Below are 24,438 nucleotides of genomic sequence, written 5' to 3'. Positions count from 1 at the left end.
TAACTGAAGTTTTGCTACTACAAGTCAAAGGATGTCAAGTACTGTTTGCCATCATGAGAAGCAAGGAGGAATGGAATAGATTCTTCTCTGTAGACTTTAGAGGGAAGATGCCTGTGCCAACACCTTGATTTTGAACTTCAAACCTCCAAAACAAAGAGAGAACAGATTTTTATTGTTTTAAGTCACCCAGCTTGTGGTACTTTTTTACAACAGCCCTAGGAAGCTAAGACTAAGAGAATGGACAGGAAGGGCAGACATACAGATCTAGAAGGTTCAACTGTTTGAGAAGGAGGAGAAAGAAATGACCAAATATATTCTGACTCTAATTGACAGGGAAAATTGGTATAAGGAACCAAAATAGGAGACGTGACTGAGTTTGAAAGTGGCAGAACAATGTTCAGCCAGAGCTGTGTGATGACAGGTCAGGGTTAAGGAAGAACTCTTTAACTAAAGCATGTTTTGCTGCTGAACTTTTCTCCAGTACGGCTTAATTAGACTGTCTCAGCAGACTGCAAACCCCTTCTAAACTGTAACCTTCTTTGAAACACCCACTCAGTACTAGGCACATTATGGACACTCAAGATATTTTTGGTATGTACAGAAAAATGCTCTCATAGGAAGGCCTAATTGCAATACCCTGTAATACTAACACCCTGTATTCCTCTCCTGTCCCAGATATTATAATAAAATCTAATTTCTGATGATCATGATGATGAATATGCAACTATGTGATGATATTGGGAATTACTGATTATATATGTAGAACACAATGATCAAGAGTCACGAATGTTTGCGTCTGGTGTTTTCTGGTATTTTAAAAAAATTTAAAAATCAATTAAAAAAAAATTCCATTAACAAGACAGGCCACAGTGGCTCAGCAGGCAGAGTTCTTGCCTGCAACGCTGAATGCCGGAGACCTGGGTTTGATTCACAGTGCCTGCCCACGCAAAAAAAAAAAAAAAAAAAAAAAAAAAAAAAAAAAAAAATCCATTAACATCATTCAATACCCAATCCATATTCAAAATTTGTTCAATCATCTTAAAAAATACCTTTTTAAAGTTTGTTTATTAAAACTGAGATCCAAAGAAAAAAAAATCTACTTTCTGCTCTGGACTGCTGTAAACCATAAGCTCATCTACCCTACCACAGTGGTCAACCAATTATCTTACAGGACTCTGGATCTGAAGTCAAATCCATTCCAAAGAGATTCCATATTATCATCACACCCTCCAAAAATGCAGGAAAATGAGACCAACAAAAACAGCCACCTTGACATAACAGTTTCATATCTACCTTAAGCCACACCTATGAAACTAGGGGAAGCAGACAAGTCTGGCAGTGAGCAGAGATGGAGTGAATACTGCTCTTGGGCATACCGGACAAAATTTCCAATCAATAAATATAGTGTACTATAACTTAGCCTATCATCAATATCTGTGGTTCAGTCCTTCAATGCATGAAACAAAATAAAGCAATTAAGTGATTAAAGTAGCAAAAGATTAGCGAGGTAACAGAATGTTGCTCAGATTGATTCAATTTCAGCTATATATATAACTATTCTAAAGCTTCCATGATTGTTCCTCATTTGTCTCTGCTGAAAAATGTCTGACTTACACCTCCTACTTTCCAAACTTGGCCCTTAAAGAAACCATGCACAAAATAAAAACCTGGAAAAGTTACTGGGGATGTGGTTATTCAAACTGCCCCATAACTATTCAGAATGACTTCTTCCTTTTCAGGTGAAGACAGGCACAAAATCTGGCTTCTGCACTCCTTTATCGTCTCACTGTGATGTGTGAGGTCCTGTCTTAATAAAGATTAACTCTCTTCATTGACGTGATAACTCCGAAGTCCAAGAGTTACGGTATTACTGTAATCATTACTTCGAACGCCAAATGGGTGTGACATGATGATGATAATTAGAGTTTGCCTGGATGTATCCTCCAGTGACCTTTTAGCTCCTGACATTCTGCTTTTAAAGAAATAACCTTAAATATGAGGGTTGCAAGCAACCTGAGTTTGTACTGTGGACCAGAATCTAAAGATTAGGAACTTGTCCTTAAATCAAGTTTACAGAGAGCTGAGACTAAAAGAATAGGCAAATGAACCCTCTTCAGATCTACCCAGCCAGTGTTATTCAGTAACAAAGGGTCCCAATCACTCATTATAAGGGAAGGAAATGCGGCTCTGAGAAGTTAAGTGAAGGCAATGCTGGAACTAGATCCAACTCTGTAAGGCCTGAAGTTCTCAGCTTTAAACTCCAATCAACATTGGAGTTACTAATATTCACTAGAGTTGAACGGAAGAGTAGAAAACAGAACTTGCTGAAAAAAGGCAGATTAAAAAAAACCAATATCTTATGAATCAGATAAAAGACTATACAAAAGGGAAATCAAAATCTCTTTGAGTAAAGGCAGAATGCTAAGGGGGGAGAAAAAGCTGACTACATACCTATCAGACTGGCAATAATCCAGGTTATGAGGAAATACGTACTCTCATATATCATTGGTAGGATACAAAAAAATGGTACAATCCCTATGAAAGGGAATTCAGCAATATCTGGAAAAGTTGTATATACCTTCAACCAAGAAACTCCATTTCCAAGGAATCTATTCAAACAACCCCAGCAAAAATACAAAATGTATTATGCAAAGGATGGCACTATGTTTACTAGCAAGAAACTAGAAATAATCTAAAAGGACATCAATGGCTGTAAAAAGAAATGAAGATCTCTATACACTAATAGGAAAAATCTCCAGGGTATACACTTCAGTGAAAAAAGCAAGGTATAGAATAGTATTTCTGTAACAGCTGTGTATTTGTAGTTGTGAAGGGAATATATATATATATATTTTTTATATATATATATAAAAGAAACACTGAAACGATAGATTTTTCTAAATACATTTTGTTTATACTTTTGATTTTGGAAATAAATTTTTATTGTGGTAGCAAAGCATTGTGAATGCAATTAACAAGCACTGAAATATTTATCTGAATATGATAAAAAGGGGAAATGTTAGATTGTATATGTATATATATATATATATATATATATATATATATATTTTATATACACATATGGCAGCAGACTAAAAATTTTTTTTTTAATCCACAGAATTTACTACCTTACCCTCTACACGGAACATGACATTCAGGGGTGAAAGTCTCGCTGAGAACGGGGGACATGACTCCGGGGTTGAGCCTGGCCCTGGCACCGTGGGATTGACAAATGCCTTCCAGACAAAAAGGGGGAAAAGAAATGTAACAAGGTGGGGTGTCAGTGACTAAAAGAGTTCAAATGGAGTCGAGAGGCTCTTCTGGAAGCTACTCTTATGCAAGCTTCAGCTGGATATTGCTAATTGTCATAGTTTGTCAAACCCCAATCAACATCATTCCTGTTGACCCTGAAGAGCACCGAGAGCTCTACCTGAGACTCTGTGGAAGTTTCATATACTAAGTTTGCCTTTCTGAAGCCTATAACTCCAGAGGGATCCTAGGCTGGATAAATCCTGAAACCCAGGAGGGCCAGCCTCTCCAAAAATATCAACTGATTGCATCCTCCCCTTTTCAACATGAATTGGTTAGACTGGGCGTAGTCCAAAGACCACCCACTAAGAGTGGGAGAATGATCAAAGGAGAAGGAGGAAGTATAGCAGAGAAGATAGGATTTAACAAATGAGTATGACTGCTGAATCACTATGACGATATTTCTTTTAGCTTCCAGTGTTTTGGATCAACTAGAAGGAAAAACCTGAAAGGCAACCCATACCAAACTTTGAAATCTGTTCTGTAACTACTTGTTGAAATGCACCTTGAAAATTACTTATACATATATAAATATATTGTATTTTACATTAAAAAATAAATCCATGGAATTGTAGTACAAGAACAGTCCTCAGTTAAACCATGGGCTTTAATTGGAAGTGTAATTATAAAAGTAGGCCATTATCAATTGTAACAAATGTTCCACACCAATGCAAGGTGTTGGTGGTGGGGTGGTATGGAATCCTGTATTCTGTGCATGATTGTTCTGTAAACCTACAACTTCTCTAATAAAGGCAGAGTAAAAAACAAATAAAAAAGAAAAAACTACAATAAATTGATCAAAAAACAACTTAATATGACTGAATATCAAACTGGTGATATGACTGGTTCAAGAAACATAAAAGAGGAGTCTAGATATCTTGATGTTACCAGGAAATAAGAAAACTATTTATGACGAATGAATGGGATCTGACAAAAGGACATGAGCCTGCCTGAACATACCTCCACAGGCCATTGAGAGAATAACTGAGTATAAAAAAACAATAATAAATGCAACTGATTAAAATTAAAAAGAAAAGAAAAGAAAACCTCATTGGATACCCTGGAATTAACTAGGGCATGGCACGAATATCACCCTGAAAATTAAAAGGGAAATATTAAATATGTATCCTGCTTTTTCTATATGAGCTGTATTTCACAGTTACTAAAACAGGCTTAGTCAATGAGGGGAAGTTCATCTTTATAGAAGCATTTAAGTTAATCAAATGTGAAAGTAAGGACAGAACTAAAAAATCCCTAATACACAACTTGTGCGATGATTAATTCATGCTATGATCATTTTGACAGGGAACTTTATAATGGGAGGGACCAGGCTGAACCCACTGATCATCTTAGCATAACTAAAAATAGGACTGCCAGATATCCAGTGCCTCCTAATGTGAGGCATTATGAAATTCACAGCTCCACCTGGGAATACCCCTGCCAAAAAAGCTGAACCTGAATCTAGTCAAGAATTTAACACTAACCTCCATTTAACAAAATAATGGAGCTAGAGGAACAAATTTGAGGACAGGTTTCCTGACTCTATCAGTGGCTGAATCTATACTACTTACCTTTCTGATCCTCAGAACCAAATGAAAGCTGCAATTTAAAAACCAATTATCAAAAAGCACCTGTCTCTCTCCACCCAAAGTACTCAGAAATTTCAAATCTGCCAGCCACTTCTTAAGGCTGCTGGGTCTTGCAATGTCAAGCATAGTCACTTTTCAGATCTGTATCTGAATCTGTGCCTTAAGACTGCATGTAAATAATATTGTAAATCAAAATTTAAATGGCAGGAAAATAGTGATTAAAAAGAATCTTATGGATCATCCTTTGGTCAGATGAGTGGCCAGAGTTCCAGATTTATTTCTGTTCTTCAGATCATGTTTGATTTCAGCAGCCTGTCTTTGCCACATGTTAAAAAGCTTATAAAATTCTGCTAAAAAGTCAATGCAAACTCTAGCTGGCTGATAGCCAACACTGATGCAAAAGGTCAAGATTACTGTCACCTCAATGTCTTGAGCACTGCAGATGTCTTCTTCCTCAAGGCCAGTGATGCTTGAGATACCAGATGGTTTCATTTTTCAATTGTGGTCCAAAGAGAGGGTTGAGTTGGGCCAGAATTGCAATCAGCCAACTAAAAGAACGTGGGGGGGGGGGGGGGGGAGGCGAGAGAAACGAAAAAAAAAAAAGTGATGAAGTCATGTTGGAACATGGCTGTTCTCAATCAGGATGAAAAAAAAAAACTTCAGAAAAATTTAAAGTCAAATCTATTCTGTTCAGGCAAAACCATCAATGCACTTTAAGTTCATAATGGAAGCATATTTTGTTAACAACACATTTCACAGAACACACCCTGTCTTCATTTTGATACATATCCACAGAGCAATGATGCTTTATCTTTTCTCTCATCTTTTTTTCTCATTATCTTAATCCCCTTTCCACGTACCCAAGATATCCTGAATTTAAATAATTTTGAATTGATTTCAAACAGTTTTGAATATTTAATGAGCACCTACTAGGTTCCAGGCTCCAGGGACACAAGATGAAATGTCATTACCCTCACAGATTTTACATAATATAATACGGTCAGGTAATGAAAAGTGCTATGAAGATGTCACCTCAAACTGTTTTTAGCTAATTTCAATTATTATGATCATAATTTCCAAGCTTGGGAAAAATGGATATTATTATATATCTATTCTCCAAATGCTAAGGCCCACAACTTATATGGCACATCTAGTTTTACTGGTACAGCCGAAATTAAATCACAGCCTATCATCCTCCAATCAGATTATAATACTTGAAAGCTCGCCTTCTCTAATTGCTATCAACACTAAAACACATCTTTGGGGCCCAGTGGGGCTGAACTAAATGGACGTTTAGCTTTCCCTGCTTACTTCAGAAACTAACAAGGTATTCTTTTATATTAAGGACTAATTATGGAGGAAGTACAATGGTGTTACATCTTATCCCAGGGTGAGGGATGAGAAATAGCACAAACGAAAAATTATCTTTAACGTTTTCTTATGCTGCTCACAAAGTTCTGAATAGATTCTTTTATACCAGATATGGCAATTCATATACTCATTGAAGCTTGAGACTTTCTGAGCTAGGCCAAAGGAAAGAACAAGAAGACAGTATGTAAATACCTGGCCATTCAAATCATTTCATATTTTACCTATTAAACAAATATTTGATGAGCACGTACTAGGTTCTAGCCTCCAGGGACACAAGATGAAATGCCCCTAACCCTCACAGAGTTTACATAATAAAATATTGTCAGGTAATGAAAGTGCTATAAAGAGAAATAAAGCAAGGAGAAGGGACAGGGAATGGGGGTGGCGGGGGGAGGGAAGAAGACTACTTTGACTGGGCAGTGAAGGTAGATTCTCCAAGGAGGTAACCCCTTGAGTAGATACCTGAATGAAACAGGATACATAATGCTCTTAGTTTCTCTTTAGGATATATGAATTGATTAGACACCCTAATTTTTTAGGGGTGGGGGGAGGTAATAAACAGGCTAAACATCTACCTACTGATCTGGGAGAATTAATTTTAGTAAAATGATCCAATGCTGCTGTATTTTCTGCATGGGATTCAGGGAATTGCTTTCTAAGGATAAAGATACATTACTATAGTCGCCTCATAGAATGTTAGGACTCTCAATTCCCCCCTTTGAGAGGACTAACCAAACTTAATCAGGCAGTTATCTGGTCGAATTTCTTTTCTTCCATTTGCCAACATTTTTAGAACAACTCTTCCAGTGAAAGGATTAAAAAGCCAATTCTGATCACCAATGAACTGTTTACAGCAGAACCAGCCAGCATCACAACAGAAACTTGTGCCTACAAAAACAAGGCACCCACTTACCACCACCACCACCCCCACCCCCAGCGGTTCTGTGACAGGAAACATGACACCTGAGGAAATTAGGCCAAAACAGATACCTCAAGCTGACTCACTTCATAAACAAAATGTTAATTCAGATGAGATTTTTGATTTATCCTTAGAACTAAGTATTAAACACTCACAAAATACCAAGACTTGTATTTGAGGTTTACATCTACTTAACTCTATATAAAGAAGAAAGAGGAGAACAGCACAGGCAGATACACTGGAACGCTCTGTGAGCACAGTGAACACTAATGGTGCAGAGCTAAGAGTCATGGAAAATTCCACAAACCCAGGATTTCCCCAACCCCAGCAGGCAATCCAAGCTGATTGCAAAACAGTCACCGGCATTTTTGTGAGAGACCAAGATAAAGGGCCAATACTTAGAAATACTAAATTAAAGGTATGCTAGAATCTAAGCTAATACCAGGCCTCCTTTCTTCACCAAAAAAAAATGTGTATTACACAACAAAAACGCCATCTCCTGGCACTTTGTATGTTTTATAGGCATAGTTCTTATACTGGCTGCACGTTATAATCACCCGAGAGCTTTTTAAAAATGCTGATACTACAGGTCATTACTATAGCAATGCAGATATCTGTAAGAATTTTGACTTGATATTTTGAGAACTTTCACAATTCTGACAGCTGATTAAATGGTATTAAAATGGTTAGTGTTTAATATTTAGAACTTAAAAACTTTGCTATCTGAATTTGTAGATTTTTTTCTTTGTTGCCTTATTTTAAATTTGTTTATGGAAAAAAATTCTGATGCTATACTTCATGTCTAACCTTTTGTTAAATTCTCCCATGATACAATTAAGGAAATTGAGGCAGACAGAGGCTAAATGATTTGCCTACGGATGCCAACCGAGGCAGTAAAGGTCTGGACCCCAAACTAGCTCTGATTAATGTTCCCACCACAAAAAAATTACATATTTCAACTGAGAACATTTCAGGCGGCTTTCGTTTAGCTAAATCTAAAGTGTTTCAGAGTTAAGGAAACAAACAAGATTCCGTTTGCTGATTACTGATTCAGTTCATTGCAAGCCTTCAGCACTGGAGTAAAGAATAAATGTGCAGAATTAAGAAGTTAGTCCACTTTGTTTGCTCAGATCAGTATTTGAAACTCTTCTGAATTTAATTTTACCTACTATTTTTAAGGTTTTAAATCAAGCAAAACATCTCACTTAAAAAAAAAGAAAAGAAAACAAACCACAGTTCAAAAAAATTCCTCGGGAAACAGTCCAAGCAAATGCGTTTGAAATTTCACAGAGGAATTTTCCTCTCTAACCAACTGAGTTCTGTGTCTGCCCTTACAATTTCCCTTTAAAACTGATAAACATGGTGGAGAACTGAAAAGAGAAAAAAAACCCACTCTGAATTGATGGAAGTGGGTGGAGGAAGTATCATATTCCAATGAATCTATTACTTCATAAGTACAAGAAAAGGGAACTAAATGTACCCTTCTATTTGCCCAAACTGTTCCACATGAACTCCAGCCTAATAACTAAACTTATGAGATTATTCAAATGATCGTGGCAGCACAGAATTGCAGAGCTTGAAGGGACCAGAAATTTAGTCCATATTTCATGTTTTGCAGATAAGGAGACGGAAATCCTATGAAGCTTCATACCCCAAAGCAAATCAGTGTTCGAGCTGTAAGGGGAGCCCAGGACTACTGAGTGCCATCCTACCAAGCTGCTTCTGTATGGTGCTAAGGATGATACAAATCAAGCAACACTGATTCATTCCACAATCCTCTACCAGTTGCTACCCTCTGTGTTAGGCTCAGAGGGAGCACAGAGGAACATCGAATGACCTTCCAAGGACTCCTGAACTTGTGGGATGTGCTCTGGTAGAGATCTGCACCAGTGATTTCATCCTACAAATCCCCCTGGCTATTTACCGTGAACTTAGCTCTCAGTTATTAGAATTATCCAAGCGAAAACTATGCCCTCCCCACAGAAAAAGCCATATCCAGGTTGTTCAAATCTTGCCTTTCTTCTTTTGTTCCACATTCAGGTATGAGAACAGGGAACAAAGGAAGGATTACTTCCCATGGACGCAGGGATCAAGTGGCTAGCTATTTGATCTCCCTACTGGAATGGGGAAGTCCAGCTAGGACCTCTCTTCTGATTTATTATCCCACCAGCCAGGGTCATGCCAGGGAGTCACTTCTATCAGTGGACTTCTTATGGAAAGCAGAAGTACAGGCAAGTGGCAGTCTCCAATGAGACGACTCTGTGTCCAATCCGCTCATCCCAATCTAATGACACAACTACTTTCAAAGACAGCAACATTATCAGACATTATTGGAAAGTATGAATTTGTATCTTAATTCCAGCTACACCAAATATTAGCACAGTGACTCCAGGAAACTGCCCTTACAACCCAAGCCTCAGTTTCCTCTTTTTTTTTTAAATTATTTTTTTTTTACTTTTACAGAATCTTTATTATGAATGGTCAATGTTAAAAATGTGAAAAACATGGAAGCTGTTGCTTGTGAAGTCATCTGCATATTCTAGCTGCAGAGATGCAATGTCTAGTTTATTGCTATATATGAGTACAGATTTTCTTCCATGGCTGTATGATTTGGAATTTGGTCTCTTTACCAGACTCATAATAGTGAAATGATAGTATATCCATACTTTTGTGTCTGGCTTATTTCACTTAGCATTATATTCTCTAGGTTCATCCACATTATCATATGCTTCAGGACCTCATTTTGTCTTACTGCTGCATAATATTCCATCGTGTGTATATACCACATTTTGTTTATTCATTCATTGGTTGACAGGCACTTGGATTGTGTCCATCTTTTGGCAATTATAAATACTGCTGCTATGAACATCAGTGTACAAGTGTCCATGTCACTGCTTTCAACTCTTCTGGGTCTATACTGGTATTAGTACTGCCAGGTCATAGGGCAACTCCACTTTAGTTTTCTAAGGAACTACCAAACCATCTTCCATAGCAGCTGTACCATTATACATTCCCACCAGCAGCGAGTAAGTATTTCAATTTCTCTACATTCTCTCCAGCATTTGTAGTTTCCCATTTGTTTAACAGCAGCCATTCTTATAGGTATGAGACGATATCTCATTATAGTTTTGATCTGCATTTCCCTTAAGCCAATGAAGATTAGCATCTTTTCATGTACTTTTTAGCCACTTGTATTAGCTCTTCGGAAAAACATCTGTTTCTATCTTCTGCCCATTTTATAATCGGGTTGTTTGTTCTTTTGTTGTTGAATTGTATAATTTCTTTATACACACAGGATATCAAACCTTTATCTGATATTTGGTTACTAAATATTTTCTCCCACTGTGTTGGCTGCCTCTTCAGCTTTTGACAAACTTCTTTGAAGCACAGCAGTTTTCGATTCTGAGGAATTTCCATTTATCTATTTTTTCTTTCATAACTCCTTTTTTGTAAAATGGAGATAACAATCCCTACCTTAAAGCATTAAGAATTAAAGAGATAACACATGTAAGGCATTCCGTGCAGTATCTGACAGATAGTCAATAAATACTAGTTATTCCTTCTCTTTCTCTGTGAGACAGCTAAAGATGTATTCAAGCCACGGAATGAAATGTAACCCATTTACAAAGAAGTTTCTCATGTGGCACTGAGTCATCCTCCTCTCTGCCTCCTTCCCTCCCCCACCCCCACGGTAGTAGGCATAATACTAAGATGTCCCTCAAGATCCATGACCCCCCACCCGGGTGCCCTGTATAACCCCCAGTATGTGATTATGATGGGACAGTCACTCCTGTGATTAGATTCTGCTATAAGGCACAACTGATGTTACGCTTTCTCAGTAAAGGGACAGGAGGGACAGGGCAGGCATAGGCAGGAGGTGGGTGGAGTGGGTGTGAGAACACTGAGTGAAGCCTGCCCAGCCATGAGTCTAGGACATAGTCCCTCTGTAACCTTGCAGCCTTGGCCTGGAGATAATCTTTCTATAGCATCTCAAAGTGGAAACTAGAGCTCCTGCATGGCCTGCATGTTCTCAAGGCCTCCTGCCTGTGCTGGCTCCAGGACTCCCACTACATGCCTGCACCTCTGTAAAGGCTCCCCCACCTGTACTCCAGAACCAACTTCGACCTGTCCAAACCAGCAAACACCTCTACTGCCTGGTGGGCTGAACCACAGACTTTCACCAACGAGTTATGAATTCCTTCAAGTTTGTCTCTCAGAGTACTATCCCTCAGTCCAAGAGTATCACAGTGGGTTTCCTTATACTCACAGTTATTATTTATCAGTGCTAATAATAATTCTTTACGTTAAACTTCCATTTAACCTACTCTGTAGCTTCTTTCCCCTTATTAGATCCAGGCTGCTACAGGATGAGAAGGATTCTACGTGGAAGGGATTCTCTGGTGCTGACTCTGAAGACTGAGGGGCCACATGGCAAAAGTAAGTGGCCTTTAGTTGCTGAAAGCCATCCCTGGCTGTTAGCCAGCAAAGAAACAGGGATCTGGGTCCTACAACCACAAGGAACTGAATTCTGTCACACTCATGTTAGCTTGAAGAGGACCCCAAGCTCCCGATGAGAAAGCATAAACTTGTTTACCATTAACCACATACTACCTCTATCTCTACTATGACACTTTCATTACCCCAGAAGCCTGCCTTATTTTTGCCAGCTCTAAAGTTGGAATACCTTTTGTTTCTTCTCTCCATACATTAAGATCCACTTTTTACACTGGGGCGTCCTGCTCAAAGTTTTCAACAATCCTCTTATTTACTAAATTATAAAAGAAAAGACCATAAGATCAGACAAGAAAAATTAATGTTTCCATAGCAGGTAAAAATATAGGAGCAGGTACCTAGCATTTCCCTCTACGATCAACAGCCAAATATCCTAGATAAAGTAAAAACAACTGAAATGAATCCATGAACTGAGAGAAATTTAAGCAATTATCAGGCCAAAAAAAAAAAAAAACCCTAGGAAACAGGAGACAAAGGTATCACACATGTACCCACCACACTGGTACACTGCGTGTTGTAGGGATAAACTAACTGTCTCACACCAGCGCAGTAAGAAGGCAGGAGGAACGCACTCCCAGGGAGATTTGGCCTTCATGACCGTCTGCATCTACGCTACCTGGATGGCCTAAAAAACCACATATCAAGAATTTAATTGATCCCAACCTGGTGAGGGGTCTCGGACCTGGCAGATACAATGTAAATCCTTTCCAGAGGAGCCCACCCTCATGCCAGGTCTCAAAGCAGTCCTACATATAAAATTACAGGGAAAATGAACAGATGACAGTAAAATATACTAAACACATATGGAAATGAGCACCAGAAGTGAGAGGTGGCAAAAACAACAAAGAACAATACAAAACAAAGCAAAACAAAAAACAGAGAACCTTAGATAATGGTATGATCAGATATGGACTATAAATAAACTAGATTTACTATGTTCCAAGAAATAAGCTTAAAATATAGGGAGGGAACAACAAAGCATAAATAAATAAATAAAAATAAACTGAGCAAAATTGTACAAGAAAAAAAACACATAAAGAAATGAAAACCATAATATCTGAAAATAAAAAGTCAATGGATGATGTTCTGGTTCTGGTAACAGCAGAGTAGCTTCTATCAGACTCATTCCACAGGTAATAATATATAAACTCTGAACAAGACATAAAAACAACTATTTGTTAGCTCTGGAGAATGTCCAAAAGCAGGCAGAAAGAGCAGAGGATTTAACCCTTGAAATATTTGACACTGTGGGACTGTAACCCATATCATACTTTAAAATTTGTTCTTTAACTACTTGTTAATCTGAACTTCGAAATTTATTACTTTTCTGCATCTGTTATATTTCACAATGAAAAATGTTAATAAAAAAAAGTAATGTCAGTATAGATCTCACTGACAAAACAGATAAAGGACCATTTGAACAATGTTATGCCAATAAATTCAAATTCATTCAAAGAAATGGGAAATGAAATTTTTAAAAACTATTTCATTAAAAAACTATATAAAAATACTTCCCAATTAAAATCTCAACATGCTTTTTTTGGGTAGAAACTGCTAAGTTGATACTAAAATCTACAGGGCTATTTTAGAATAGGCAAACAATCTTGAAGAACAAAGATGGAGGACTCACATTTCCTGATTTCAATAATAAACTACAATATTCAAGACAGAGGGGTACTGTCCTAAGGTTGGACAAAGAGACCAATGAATAGAAGAGATAATCCAGAAATAAGCACACATATATGTTCGAATACTTTTCAACAAAGACACCAAAGCAATTTAATGGAGAAAGAAAAGTCTTCAACAAATGGTGCAGAAACAACTCTTTGTATTGGGAAAATAAAACAAGAAAAACAAAGCTTGATCCCTAACCTCCTACTGCCTTTGGCTTTCAGAGGTGGTCATGCCTAATGTCAAAAACCTGCTCCAATGCTAAGCTTATGGTGTAAGGCCTTTAGGTCTAAGTTTTCAGCTAACAACAGAGATTAAACAACGGAAGTTCAACATGTCTCTTATCTTATTCACCTCAACAATTCCCAGAATTTGAAACCTCCAAGACCATCTATCACAACCCATTACCAGACTGCTCGGTTTATCTCTCCATGTGATCCAACTTCCCACTTTTTCCTTTTTCAAACCCTTCCACTACTGGAGCCTGCGCACCTCCAGTGTTTATGATTTTACCACTCTGGGTGCAGCCTGGCACTGGCATTTTTAGAAGCTCCTCAGGTGACTCTCACGTGTGGCCAGGGTTGAGAAGGCCAAGTTACATTCACAAATTCTAATCTCCAAGGGCATTTCACATCATCTGACACTGTGTATGTTTCTCTAGTAAGCAAGTTTATTCTTCCACTCTTCTAAACCTGTTCTTAGTCCTCAAACCCCCTATTCTTTCTCTACGTACTCTGCTACTCATTCCCTTACCTTTTCCAGCTGAAGACCTTGCCTCTTTCCTGAGGAAACAGGTCGCAGATGGTCACCCCTTCCTAGCATCCAAATCTACCTACAACCTGTGTGTGCACCTATCTTCTTCGTCCACATTACAATGAAGTGCTCCAATGCCTATCAATAGCCCATCCCTTCATGTCCTATATGTTCCCCTTTCCTTTCCCCTTCTAATACTTTCCTAATACACCCCCTTCCCTGTATCCTCTCCTCATCAGCACAGCAACATGCCCTTGAACCCTTAATCCCAATAGCTACTACTGCATTTCCTTACTTTCACAAAAAGACTTTATCAGAGAGATATCGATAGTTCTATTTCCATTTCTTTATTACTCCATGGAGATTACTACTGCCAAAGCCAACAACAACTTCCAGGCTGACATGCCCAATTGATACCTTCTCACAACTGGGCAGTACTCCATAGGCGATAATGGTCTACTTCTGGAAACATCCTCCCAATTAGGCTACTGAGACGTGGCTGTTCCCCTTCCACGTCTCTGATCACTCCTCTGCTGCCCTTTTTTTTTTTTTTTGGCTCTTTCTCATCTATTCACTATCTAAATGCTGGAGTTCTTCTAGTTTGACCCTATGTTCTCTTGTCCTTTCCTATCTCAGGGTTTCTCAACCTCAGTACTACTGAGATTTTGGGTTGCATAATTCTCACTGCAGGGGGCTGTCCTGTGCAGTGCAGGATGTTTAGCAGCATCCACGGCCTCTACTCTCTACATGCCAGTGGGAGCTCCTCCACAGAACCACTCCCTTAGTAATTACAGACATTTTCATGGCCTCAAGTATCTCTTCTCATATCCAACTTCTATTTGATATCTTCTCTTGGAAGTCTCACAGGCATCTCAATCTTCCCCTATCCCCAACTGAATTTTTGTCTTCAAATCCATGCTGTCCCAAGTCATCACCATTTTGGTAAACCTGGGAGCCATCTTTAATCCTTCCCACATCCAACCTATCAGTAAAATCCTATAAATTCTACCTCCAAATAACCTCTCAAATCTGTGCACCTCCCTTCATCTTCACTATTACCTCAAACCAAACCACAAATATCTCTCACTTAAATGAATGAAATAACTTCCTAACTGGTGTCCTTGCTTCCACTCATCCCTCCTAAGAGCCTATTCTTCATAAAGCAGCCAGGGTGATTTTTAAAGATGTAAATCCCACCAAATCACTCCTTTATTAAAAAATCTTAAAAGATTTCCTAATTACTTAATATCAAATCTAAACTCCTTATCCTGGCCATAAAATGCCACATGACCAAGTTCTTACCTAAATCCCAAATTCCTAACACTCCCTACGTCTCACTATGAAACTCTAGACATGCTACACTCCCAAAAATTTCAACTTCTTCGCCCCTCAATGCCTTTGTATCTGCACTGAACCTTTCCTAATTCTCCCCATGGCTGATTTCTTCTTAGACAGGCTTTCTGTGACCACTCTGAATAAATCTTCTCCTCTTTCCCACCACCCACATTATTCTCTATCTCAGCACCTTGTTGAGCCCCTTAAAGCATTTTCTCATTTGCCTATTACAAATTGAGAACAACCTCCCTATTACTATTAATCTGTTTATTGTCTGACTCCCCTCAGTTGACTGCTAGGTCTAGGAAGGCAGAGATCTGGTTCTGCACTACATGTCCTCTAACTGGCACAGACTAGGTGTTCTATAAAATGCTTGGTGGGTTAATTCCAGATGAATAGTATAGCAAACTGAACAAACTATGAACAAGAGATATAAAGGAACAAGCAGATTAGCTACAACAGCACATGGCATCCTCTGGTTATCCATGCAGAAGGAGGAAGGACTAAGGACAGAAGTGCTTAACATTTCAGGGGAAAAAAGTACATTATCTACCGCTTTCCATTATCAATTCCTTCCTATTAGTTGACATCACCAAATCAGATAGTAAGCACAAAAAAAAATAATTACCAATCTACAGAAACAGAGACTATATAAAATATATTTTCTATTCTGAAGGAACATCAACGCTTGAAGTGATGACAGACACTAACAACAAATTAATTGAAAGCCAAACAAACCACCTGCTAGTTGCTTCAAAGGGACAGACTCAGGGGCCAATTAGAATAGGCTCCCACTGGCCAGTCATCAATGACTGTCACAACACAATGAAAAGTCAGACATTATATACCCCTGATGGAAATACTTTATACCAATTATGAAAAAAGACTCTCCAAAAAGCTGAACTTGAATCTCATTTAGCCTCTAGGTACGGTTACCAATTTATAGCAAATACTAAGAAAGAAGAAGATGCTTTAAAGGACTCCTGGGTATGCAATTAAAAATGACCAGACCCTGTAAAACTAGGCGGCAAACAACCCATTTTTTTCTTAAAAATATTCAAGAAAAAAGAGAAAGTCATATGGAGAAGAAACTTATACAGACCAAAGAGACTCCAACCAAATGCAATGTATAGTCTTTATTTGGATCTTGAGTCAAACAATAAATTATGAGACAGTTAGAGAAATTAAACATAACAGGATATTTGTTGACACTCAGGAATTAACTTACTATTTTTTTTTTTTTTTGCATGGGCAGGCACCAGGAATCGAATCCAGGTCTCCGGCATGGCAGGCGAGAACTGTGCCTACTGAGCCACTGTGGCCCACCCAGGGATTAACTTTTTGTATATAACAATGACGCTGTGGTTAAAATTTTTAAAAGAATGATTATCTTTTAGAGATACATTTTGAAATATTTACAGATGAAAGATGTCTGGGATTTGCTTTACAATCTGAGGTAGAAACTGTGTGAGGCTGAAGTAAGATTTTTTCTTTAAGTGAATGGCCAGCAAATGGAATTCCATTATATTATTTTCTCTATTTTATAAAAAGAGTATAGATTTTAAAGGTTCTAACTCAAAAAGTAAAGTAATAATAATAATAAATGCTACAGCAAAGAGTACCCAGAAACCAAAATTCATGGTTGCTTGGTTGGAGCCCAAAGTGAGGTCCCCTGGTCCCTGGGAGGTGACCGTGTCCTGTGCCCAAACTGGTTCTAGAACAGGATCCAAAAAAGGCTAGCGAGGTTGGGTGGGGGTAATCTGCAAATTACTGGACGAGTGAGGTGGAGTACCTGTGGCTGTGCAGGTCGTGTAATGGTCAGCATTAGGTTGCTGAGAGGTGAGCGAGCAGAACTCTCTGGGAGGAACAGAATAGGGGTCTGTGAGAATGTGTGGATGGCGGAATCTGGTTGGAAATTGCTGAGGGGGCCTGTGAGGGTGCCTGCGGACCTCTCTGGCTCTGTATTTGTTAACTGTCTATCGTCCCTCACTAAAAAGGGCAGGGGGCTTTGTCTGTTTTATTCATTTACTGGTGTACAGAGTAGGCTCTAAATAAATGCATGTAAAGTAAATGAACTTGAATAAGGCCCAGTAAAATACCTGCTACACAGCTTTGCAAACAAATTGTGCTCATAAGTAAACACATTTTTTTTTAATTAAAATAACTCATTAAAAAAAATCTCTGGTAATACTTTTATTTTTACTGTCCTTTGTTATAAGCTTTCACATATATCACCCCACAATGTACTGAGGCCAAGTATTAGTCCTCTTAGTGGAACCGAGGTCTCCTGACTCCTAGTCAGTATTTCTTCTTCTACATGACTCCACCGGTAAGATTTAAAATTAGTCAAGTGCTAAAGATACAGCATATTTTCCAAGAAGCAAAAATATCTTTACAATACAACTCCAAATTTCTTATTTACCCTGAAGATGTGAGTTTTGTAACTCTGTAAACAACAACATAGTTGACATTAAAAACTAATGTAATTGAATATGCAACTATGTGATGATATTGTGAATTACTGATTATACATGTAGAACGGAATGATTATATGTTAAGAATGTTTGTGTCTGTTTGTTATATTTAAAAAAATTTTTTTTAATTAATGAAAAAACTAATCTAATACAAATGTTCAAAAAAATTATCATGGTGATAAATACACAATACACAACTATGTAATGATACTGTGAGCCATTGATCATACACCATGTATGGAATGTTTGTATTTTAAGAATGTTCATATGTTAAATTTTATCAATAAAAATATTTTAAAAAAAAACAAACAAAAACTAATCTGGGTGCACAGGTGGTTCAGTGGTAGAATGCCTGCCTTCCATGAGGGAGACCTGGGTTTGATTCCCGGATCATGCACCCCAGAAACAAACAAACAAACAAAAAACTATTAACTAAGACCAAGAGAAAATAAAGGATACTAACTAAGAGGATTGCACGCTTAAGAGACAAAAGTGACCTTGTGATTTAAAGGAGAGAAACAGTCTTAAGACATTCAGATTTTCCTCTGCAAACTATTAGGGGAGACCTGCTTCTACTGGCAAAAATCTTGATTTATTCCAAGTTCAAACAAGTTATGCCCCCACCAAATCAAACCTTACACTAGAACAGACTGGAAAGAGCAAAAAATTGCCAAGCAGAAAGTAATTCAGAAGTCCATGAACGCACTGCAGAGCATGAGCTTGTTTAGGAAACAAAGTCTCTTTGGTTGTGCCTTACTTCAGAAGAGGTATTTTCAAGAAAACATACTTACTAGTGCCAAGAAGAAGTCTTCTTTATATTTCAAATTAATTTTATTACTAATCCCTTCCTGTGGAATAAGGTATGTAAGATATTTGGGGTCTGAATTCCAATCACATTTTTCAAGCAGACGTCTTGCAAAATAGGATATATAATCAGGTTTCAAAGAAACAGGAAAGAAGAAAATAATTTCATAAAGTCAGTACCACCCAGCTCATTTTCCCCATAAAATGGCCTCCAGAAGCATTTAATGTTGGAACACTTTGTACTACCTTTATTAATAAATGACGAAAGGACTGACCCAATGTCAATGGAGCACTCACAGAACTTTGGGACAGAGGAAAAAATGATCTAAAGTCTAGACAGCAGGAGGCAAGAGTTCATGGATAGTTCTTAAATGAGTCAGTAAGACCAAAAATGAAATAATATCCAACCAAGTCCAAGTGTTCATTTTATACTTCAAAATGAAAATAAGAGGCAATGAGACTGCATGGAAATTTTTTTTGTTGTTTGTTTTAAAGACAGCAGCATGGATATTAACTTCATTTCAAAAATGATGGATGAAACCAAGATTTAATCTCAAATCTGGGCAATAATTTTCTTAACTGGTTCTTAACAACCAGCAACCTTACTGCTCATACTGCAGAGATCTTCAAGGCAATATAAACAGAGGACTCTTCAATCACAGGACTACTCCTTGGCTCCTGGATTGACAGAGTTCCCTCGTTCAGATTTTCAGTGGGAGATTAGGAGGCTAGGCCAGTGTTTAATTACCCTCACTAAAAGTATGAATTTTCAATGATGCAAGCATTTTCTCTCATTTAGTTTTCAGAGCTGAATGTAGCTAGTTTAAGAATTTCTTCTACACACTACCGGTCAAACTTTCATTCTGGAAACTGAACTGTCACTTGAAGAAACCTCTTCTACCTCTATAGCCAGAAAAAAAAGACTGAACAAGCAAATTTCAGAAAGTCTCATTATCTGAGTCCTAGTGAGGAAACAAAACAATATTATCATCTTTGAGCACAACTTTTATATCCTACTATCATTCCGTTTTAAACACCTAGAGTTGCACTTAAATGAATGAATGACTGGCTAGGTAGTCAAAATTCATGATAATAATTTTTTGTTCTTAGCTTTTGATCTGTGCCAAGAACTGAAATTTGGCCCATTTCTACAAACTTTGAAAAACCTTAATGTAGAAACCCCAGGACACAGGACATTCACAGAGTCAGGGTCATGGTGAATTTCATCCCAGGATTGGAACATCACAACATCAATACTTTCCATACCACTGAGGTCTAGGAAAGTTTAAACTCAAAAGTTCTCTCTAAGAAAAGAGAATTGATGCTTCTAAACTCTAAAAAGAAATTCCTAAAAGGATGAATTTCTCTCTTGAGAACTATACCTTAACTAAAAAAAAAAACAAAAAAGGGAAATCGCAAGATTTTTTGAATATTTTCAAGTGGTTACTCTCTCCATGGATTGATTCATACTCATTGCCCCCAGCCCCTGGGGCTTGATTCCTTAAGGGAAGAGAAAAGGTAGATAAAAGCTGGAAAAGTCTTTAAAATAGTTCAACTACAATTCTGCCATTTCTGGCACTCATGCGGATAAACAGTACTTCAAAAACATATGCTGAAGAAAGGAATTATCTTACATATCCTAAAATAGTTCTGAGTCAACAGTTTATAGAAACCATACAGTGTATTTAAAAAGATGCTAATTATTATCATAGTTTGACAGAACTATGACCAACTGTTAAAAAAAAGTGTCTATACGCTACTTGATTACGATAATTCTAGCTCAACTTCTGCTCATAAGAATAAACAAAGTCATAATGAAAAATGGCTTTACTGGCATTATAGTGTGATAGTTAAGCAAAATGAGTAGTAAAATGTGAAGTGGTAAAATTATAATTTTCAGCTACTTATAAGCATTACCTTAGGGCCAAATAAATCACATTTTTATCCCCAAGATGACAGAGCATCTGTATAGCTCCTATGCAAAATATACTGAACACAGGAAAAGTGTGATATTTTCAATTTTAGGACATTAGGTCTACACAAGGGACATGGTCTAATGAAGCAAAAGTGCAAAGCTTCACAACAATTCATGCCACACTGAATTAATTTCCAACTGCACACATTATAACTACCAAGAATAACTGCTTATTAGTTTGGGAGGCAACAAAGAAACAAACTACTTACAAGAGGTTAACATATCACACACAAAAAGAAAAAGAGACAATATACTTACAAGAGGTAGCAGCAAACTGAACAAGTTACCAACATGGTGATGATAACTCTAAAAATAAATAAAAACATAAATTAATAGATAATTAACAACCATGCAGACATTACAAAATGGCTTACGTCCGCTTTCCAAGCTTTCAAATTGACATGGATTGTGCACCAAGAAAAGGGATTTGAATTTGTTCAAACAACCAGTAAACTGCAATATGCCTAGAGTGCTCTTGGTAGAAGTTCAAACAAACATTCATATTTAAAGGGATATGTATTGATGCCATAGCTTAGATGTCCAATTCAAAACTATCTGAATTTAAACAGAAAAGGCCAAAGTGACAATCAGTTTTGATGTGCAAGTGAATACTCTGTTTGGCAGTATATTCTGCAATCGAGTAACACCATACTTCTTAAATTAGGACTCTCTATTCTTGACCTCTGCCCATTCTCCATTCCTGCCTAAAAAATAGTTAAAGTCGGGTCTCTGATTGGCTCAATGTCAACATCTCTGAAAAGGAATTTAGGATATTCCTATACCATATTATGTTCTCCTTCTAAAACTACTCTCCAGAAAAGGCTCTGCCATTTCCAGCCATCTGACCCACCCACAAATCTGTCATCTTTTTGCTCATCCCTCCTCTGCACACTCACTTTCAGTAATCAAATGCTCTGGATTTGTCCTTTGAAGCCTCTCTTATCTTGTGGATACTTTCCTTCCCAGTCCTCACAATCACTAAGATTAATCTTTCTAAAACATTCCTTACATTGCATTGCTGTTCAGCCTAAGACCTTTCAATGGCACCCCATCATCCATAGGAGTGGTTTCCAAAGAGGGGGCTCCATCCCCCACATAGTGAGCAAGACTATCTCCAAAAAGTAGAAGTAAATGTTTATTTTTAATTCATTCTTTAGAGGTTCTGTCTGTGTGTATTTTCTGTGGCTGGTATAGTGACACATTCATTCATTCAACAAGTTTTCATGGAGTGTCTAGTCTGTGCCAGGCTCTAGGGATAAAGCAGTAAACAAAACAGATGAAAACCCCAGCCCTCAAGAATTTTACATGAAGGACAGTGAAGGAGAAAGACAACAAACAAGTAAACCAATAAAATATGTATACACAAATATACACACTTTTATTTAGTAAGCTGGAGAGTCAGTAAAGGCTACTACGGAGAAAGAAAGCAGGAAAGGAAGAGAGAGCATATCAGGGGTTGGAGTGTGGTGTTGCAGTTTTTCTTGGGGTGTGTTACAGTTTTAAAGATGGTAGTCAGGAAGGGCCTTGCTGAGAAGTTCACATGTGAATGAAGACCAGCAGACACCAGAGTGTTCCAGGAAGAGGGAGTACCTGACATTCAGAGAAGAGGAAGGAGGAAAGAGGCTGTGTAGCTGAAGTTAAGTGAGAAGAGCCTGGTAGGAGGTGAGGTCACAGAGGTACCAAGTAGCCAATGAAAGGACCTGAGCTTGAGTGAAAAAGGAAGCTGTTTAGGGTGATTTGAGCAGATGGATAAAATGATTCGAATTCCAACAGGATCTCTCTGCTGGACTGAAATAGAGTGGGGGAAGAGGAGCAAAAGGAAAAGCAGGAAAACCAGTGAAGGGGAAACTACAATAATCCAAGTGAACTCAGCTGACAGTAGTGCAGGGAGCGAGAGATGATAAGATTCCAAATATATAAGTTATACATTAAGTTTATAATATATAAATAAATACGTATGGAGGCATGTGCTAAAATTTTTTCACAGGTCCTGGATACAAACCTTTTAACACTTATTATCTAAAGAATCAGGTCCAGCTTCTCACTTTTCTAATCAATTCCCTATATCCATCCTTCTCTACTTTTAACTATCAACCCGGGCAGGCCATGGTGGCTCAGCAGGCAGAGTTCTCGCCTACCATGCCAGAGACTGGGGTTCGATTCCCAGTGCCTGCCCATGAGCAAAAAAAAAGACTGGCAAATTACACCCATTCTACCACTTCAACCTGGAATCTCTTTTCTCTATTCTGCCTTAGGCTGTTGGGGCTCCTTTGTATTAACTATTTAACAGTATCGTATCAAAAGCTCCCTCATTAAAATATCAGCTCTTAACAGCCTTATTCTTAGGGGTTGCAGGCTGAAATATTTAGCGACGTGTTTAGTGAATTCTCATGATGCCTACAACTTAATTTCAAATGGCCCAGCAAAAGAAAATAAATTGTACTGCGTAATTATGTGTGTGTGTGTGTGTGCATGTGTATAGATAGATGCACACACCCTCACTCACAGATAAGGCAAATATGAAGATGTTAATTATTGAATCTAGGTGGAGGTGTATAGCACTAATTGTACTACTCTTTCTATCTTTCAGAATGCCTGAAAATATTAAAATATAGGGGCTGATTAAACTCCCAGAAAACTAATCTCTGATATCGCTCCCCCAACACCCCACCCCCAATCTACTGGTAAAGGAGCAACTGTGACAAAACTTGAAGCTTCCAGGAATCTGTGGATTCCTAAATTCCTAGAGAAAAGAGGGAAATCATGAAAAATAGGACAGGTTAGGAAAGCTGACTCCAGGCACAGACTTTTATTCCACAACTTACAGTTGCAGAAATGAATGACAGAGAACAGGACCTGCTTTAGATAATGCATGGATTCAGAAGTTTTACCCTCTCCCCTATCTTCTCTCTGCCTTACCAGGTCCTGATAACCTCTGACTCATCACCTAATCACCCAATTTGAAAGATGTTGACACCAAAGACCTTTTGTGCCTTTCTCCCTTCTTGCCAATGCTCACACTGTTCCTTTCAACAGCATGCCCACCAACAAATACCAGTCTTCTGAGTGACAGCTCAAATATTTATCTCTGTAAGGAAAATATCTTTAATCTCTCAAATTAGAAGTACTTGACTTTATTAAAATATTTGCCATGGTTCTTCTTGAAGCAGTTAAGCTCCTTCATGTATGTTTTTTAACGTGATTTGCTGTCTTTCCAGGAAGGCATTTCAAGCAAAGGGGAACTAGGACTAATTCAGTAAGAATATTCCTATTTTACAATGAGGAAACGAGAACATGGAAAAATTAATTCAACTGTCCAAGGTCACAAGGATCATCCACCTAGGAGTAGTGTTTCTCAAACTATAATAAGGTTAAGTTCTGGGAGGAGACCTGTTCATTCCTGCTAGGAGCAGAAAATATAAGGATTGAGGTGGAGGTTGTAAATTGAACCGGGATCATATCTGCATCATGACACTGGGGCTGGAAACTGAGCAGCTCAGGTACCACAGAAAGGGTTTCATTACCTTGGATAATAGCAGTGGCATCAGGACCGAAGGCTGGGCATGGTGAGCTCCAATACTGAGGAAGTTGGGAGAAGGTTCTTTAAGAAAGGAGTGGTCAATCCTACCATTGGTTTTCTGAGTATTAAGGCTGGAAAGGTAGTTAGTAAGGTAATGACAGAGCTGAATGTGAAGACAACAAGAACTCTGTTCTTCTACTCCAGTA

At 38.0% G+C, this 24,438-nt stretch overlaps 1 protein-coding gene across 1 annotated transcript in view; it reads right to left on the bottom strand.

The window, feature by feature from the left end:
* ATP6V0E1 (ATPase H+ transporting V0 subunit e1) overlaps positions 1-24,438 on the bottom strand; it is a 30,291-nt gene that overhangs the window by 4,339 nt on the left and 1,514 nt on the right. The window contains exons 2-3 of the mRNA XM_077137664.1: positions 20,971-21,018; positions 5,319-5,446 (exon numbers count right to left, since the gene is read on the bottom strand). Of these exons, the coding sequence (XP_076993779.1) occupies positions 5,353-5,446; positions 20,971-21,018 (142 nt within the window). The 3' untranslated portion in view covers positions 5,319-5,352. The remainder of the gene's footprint in view (positions 1-5,318; positions 5,447-20,970; positions 21,019-24,438) is intronic.

The sequence above is a fragment of the Tamandua tetradactyla genome, chromosome 20 (genome assembly GCF_023851605.1).
Source record: "Tamandua tetradactyla isolate mTamTet1 chromosome 20, mTamTet1.pri, whole genome shotgun sequence".
Lineage (NCBI taxonomy): Eukaryota > Metazoa > Chordata > Mammalia > Pilosa > Myrmecophagidae > Tamandua > Tamandua tetradactyla.
Note: the sequence above shows the minus strand (reverse complement) of the source record. Positions and strands in the feature narration are given on the sequence as shown.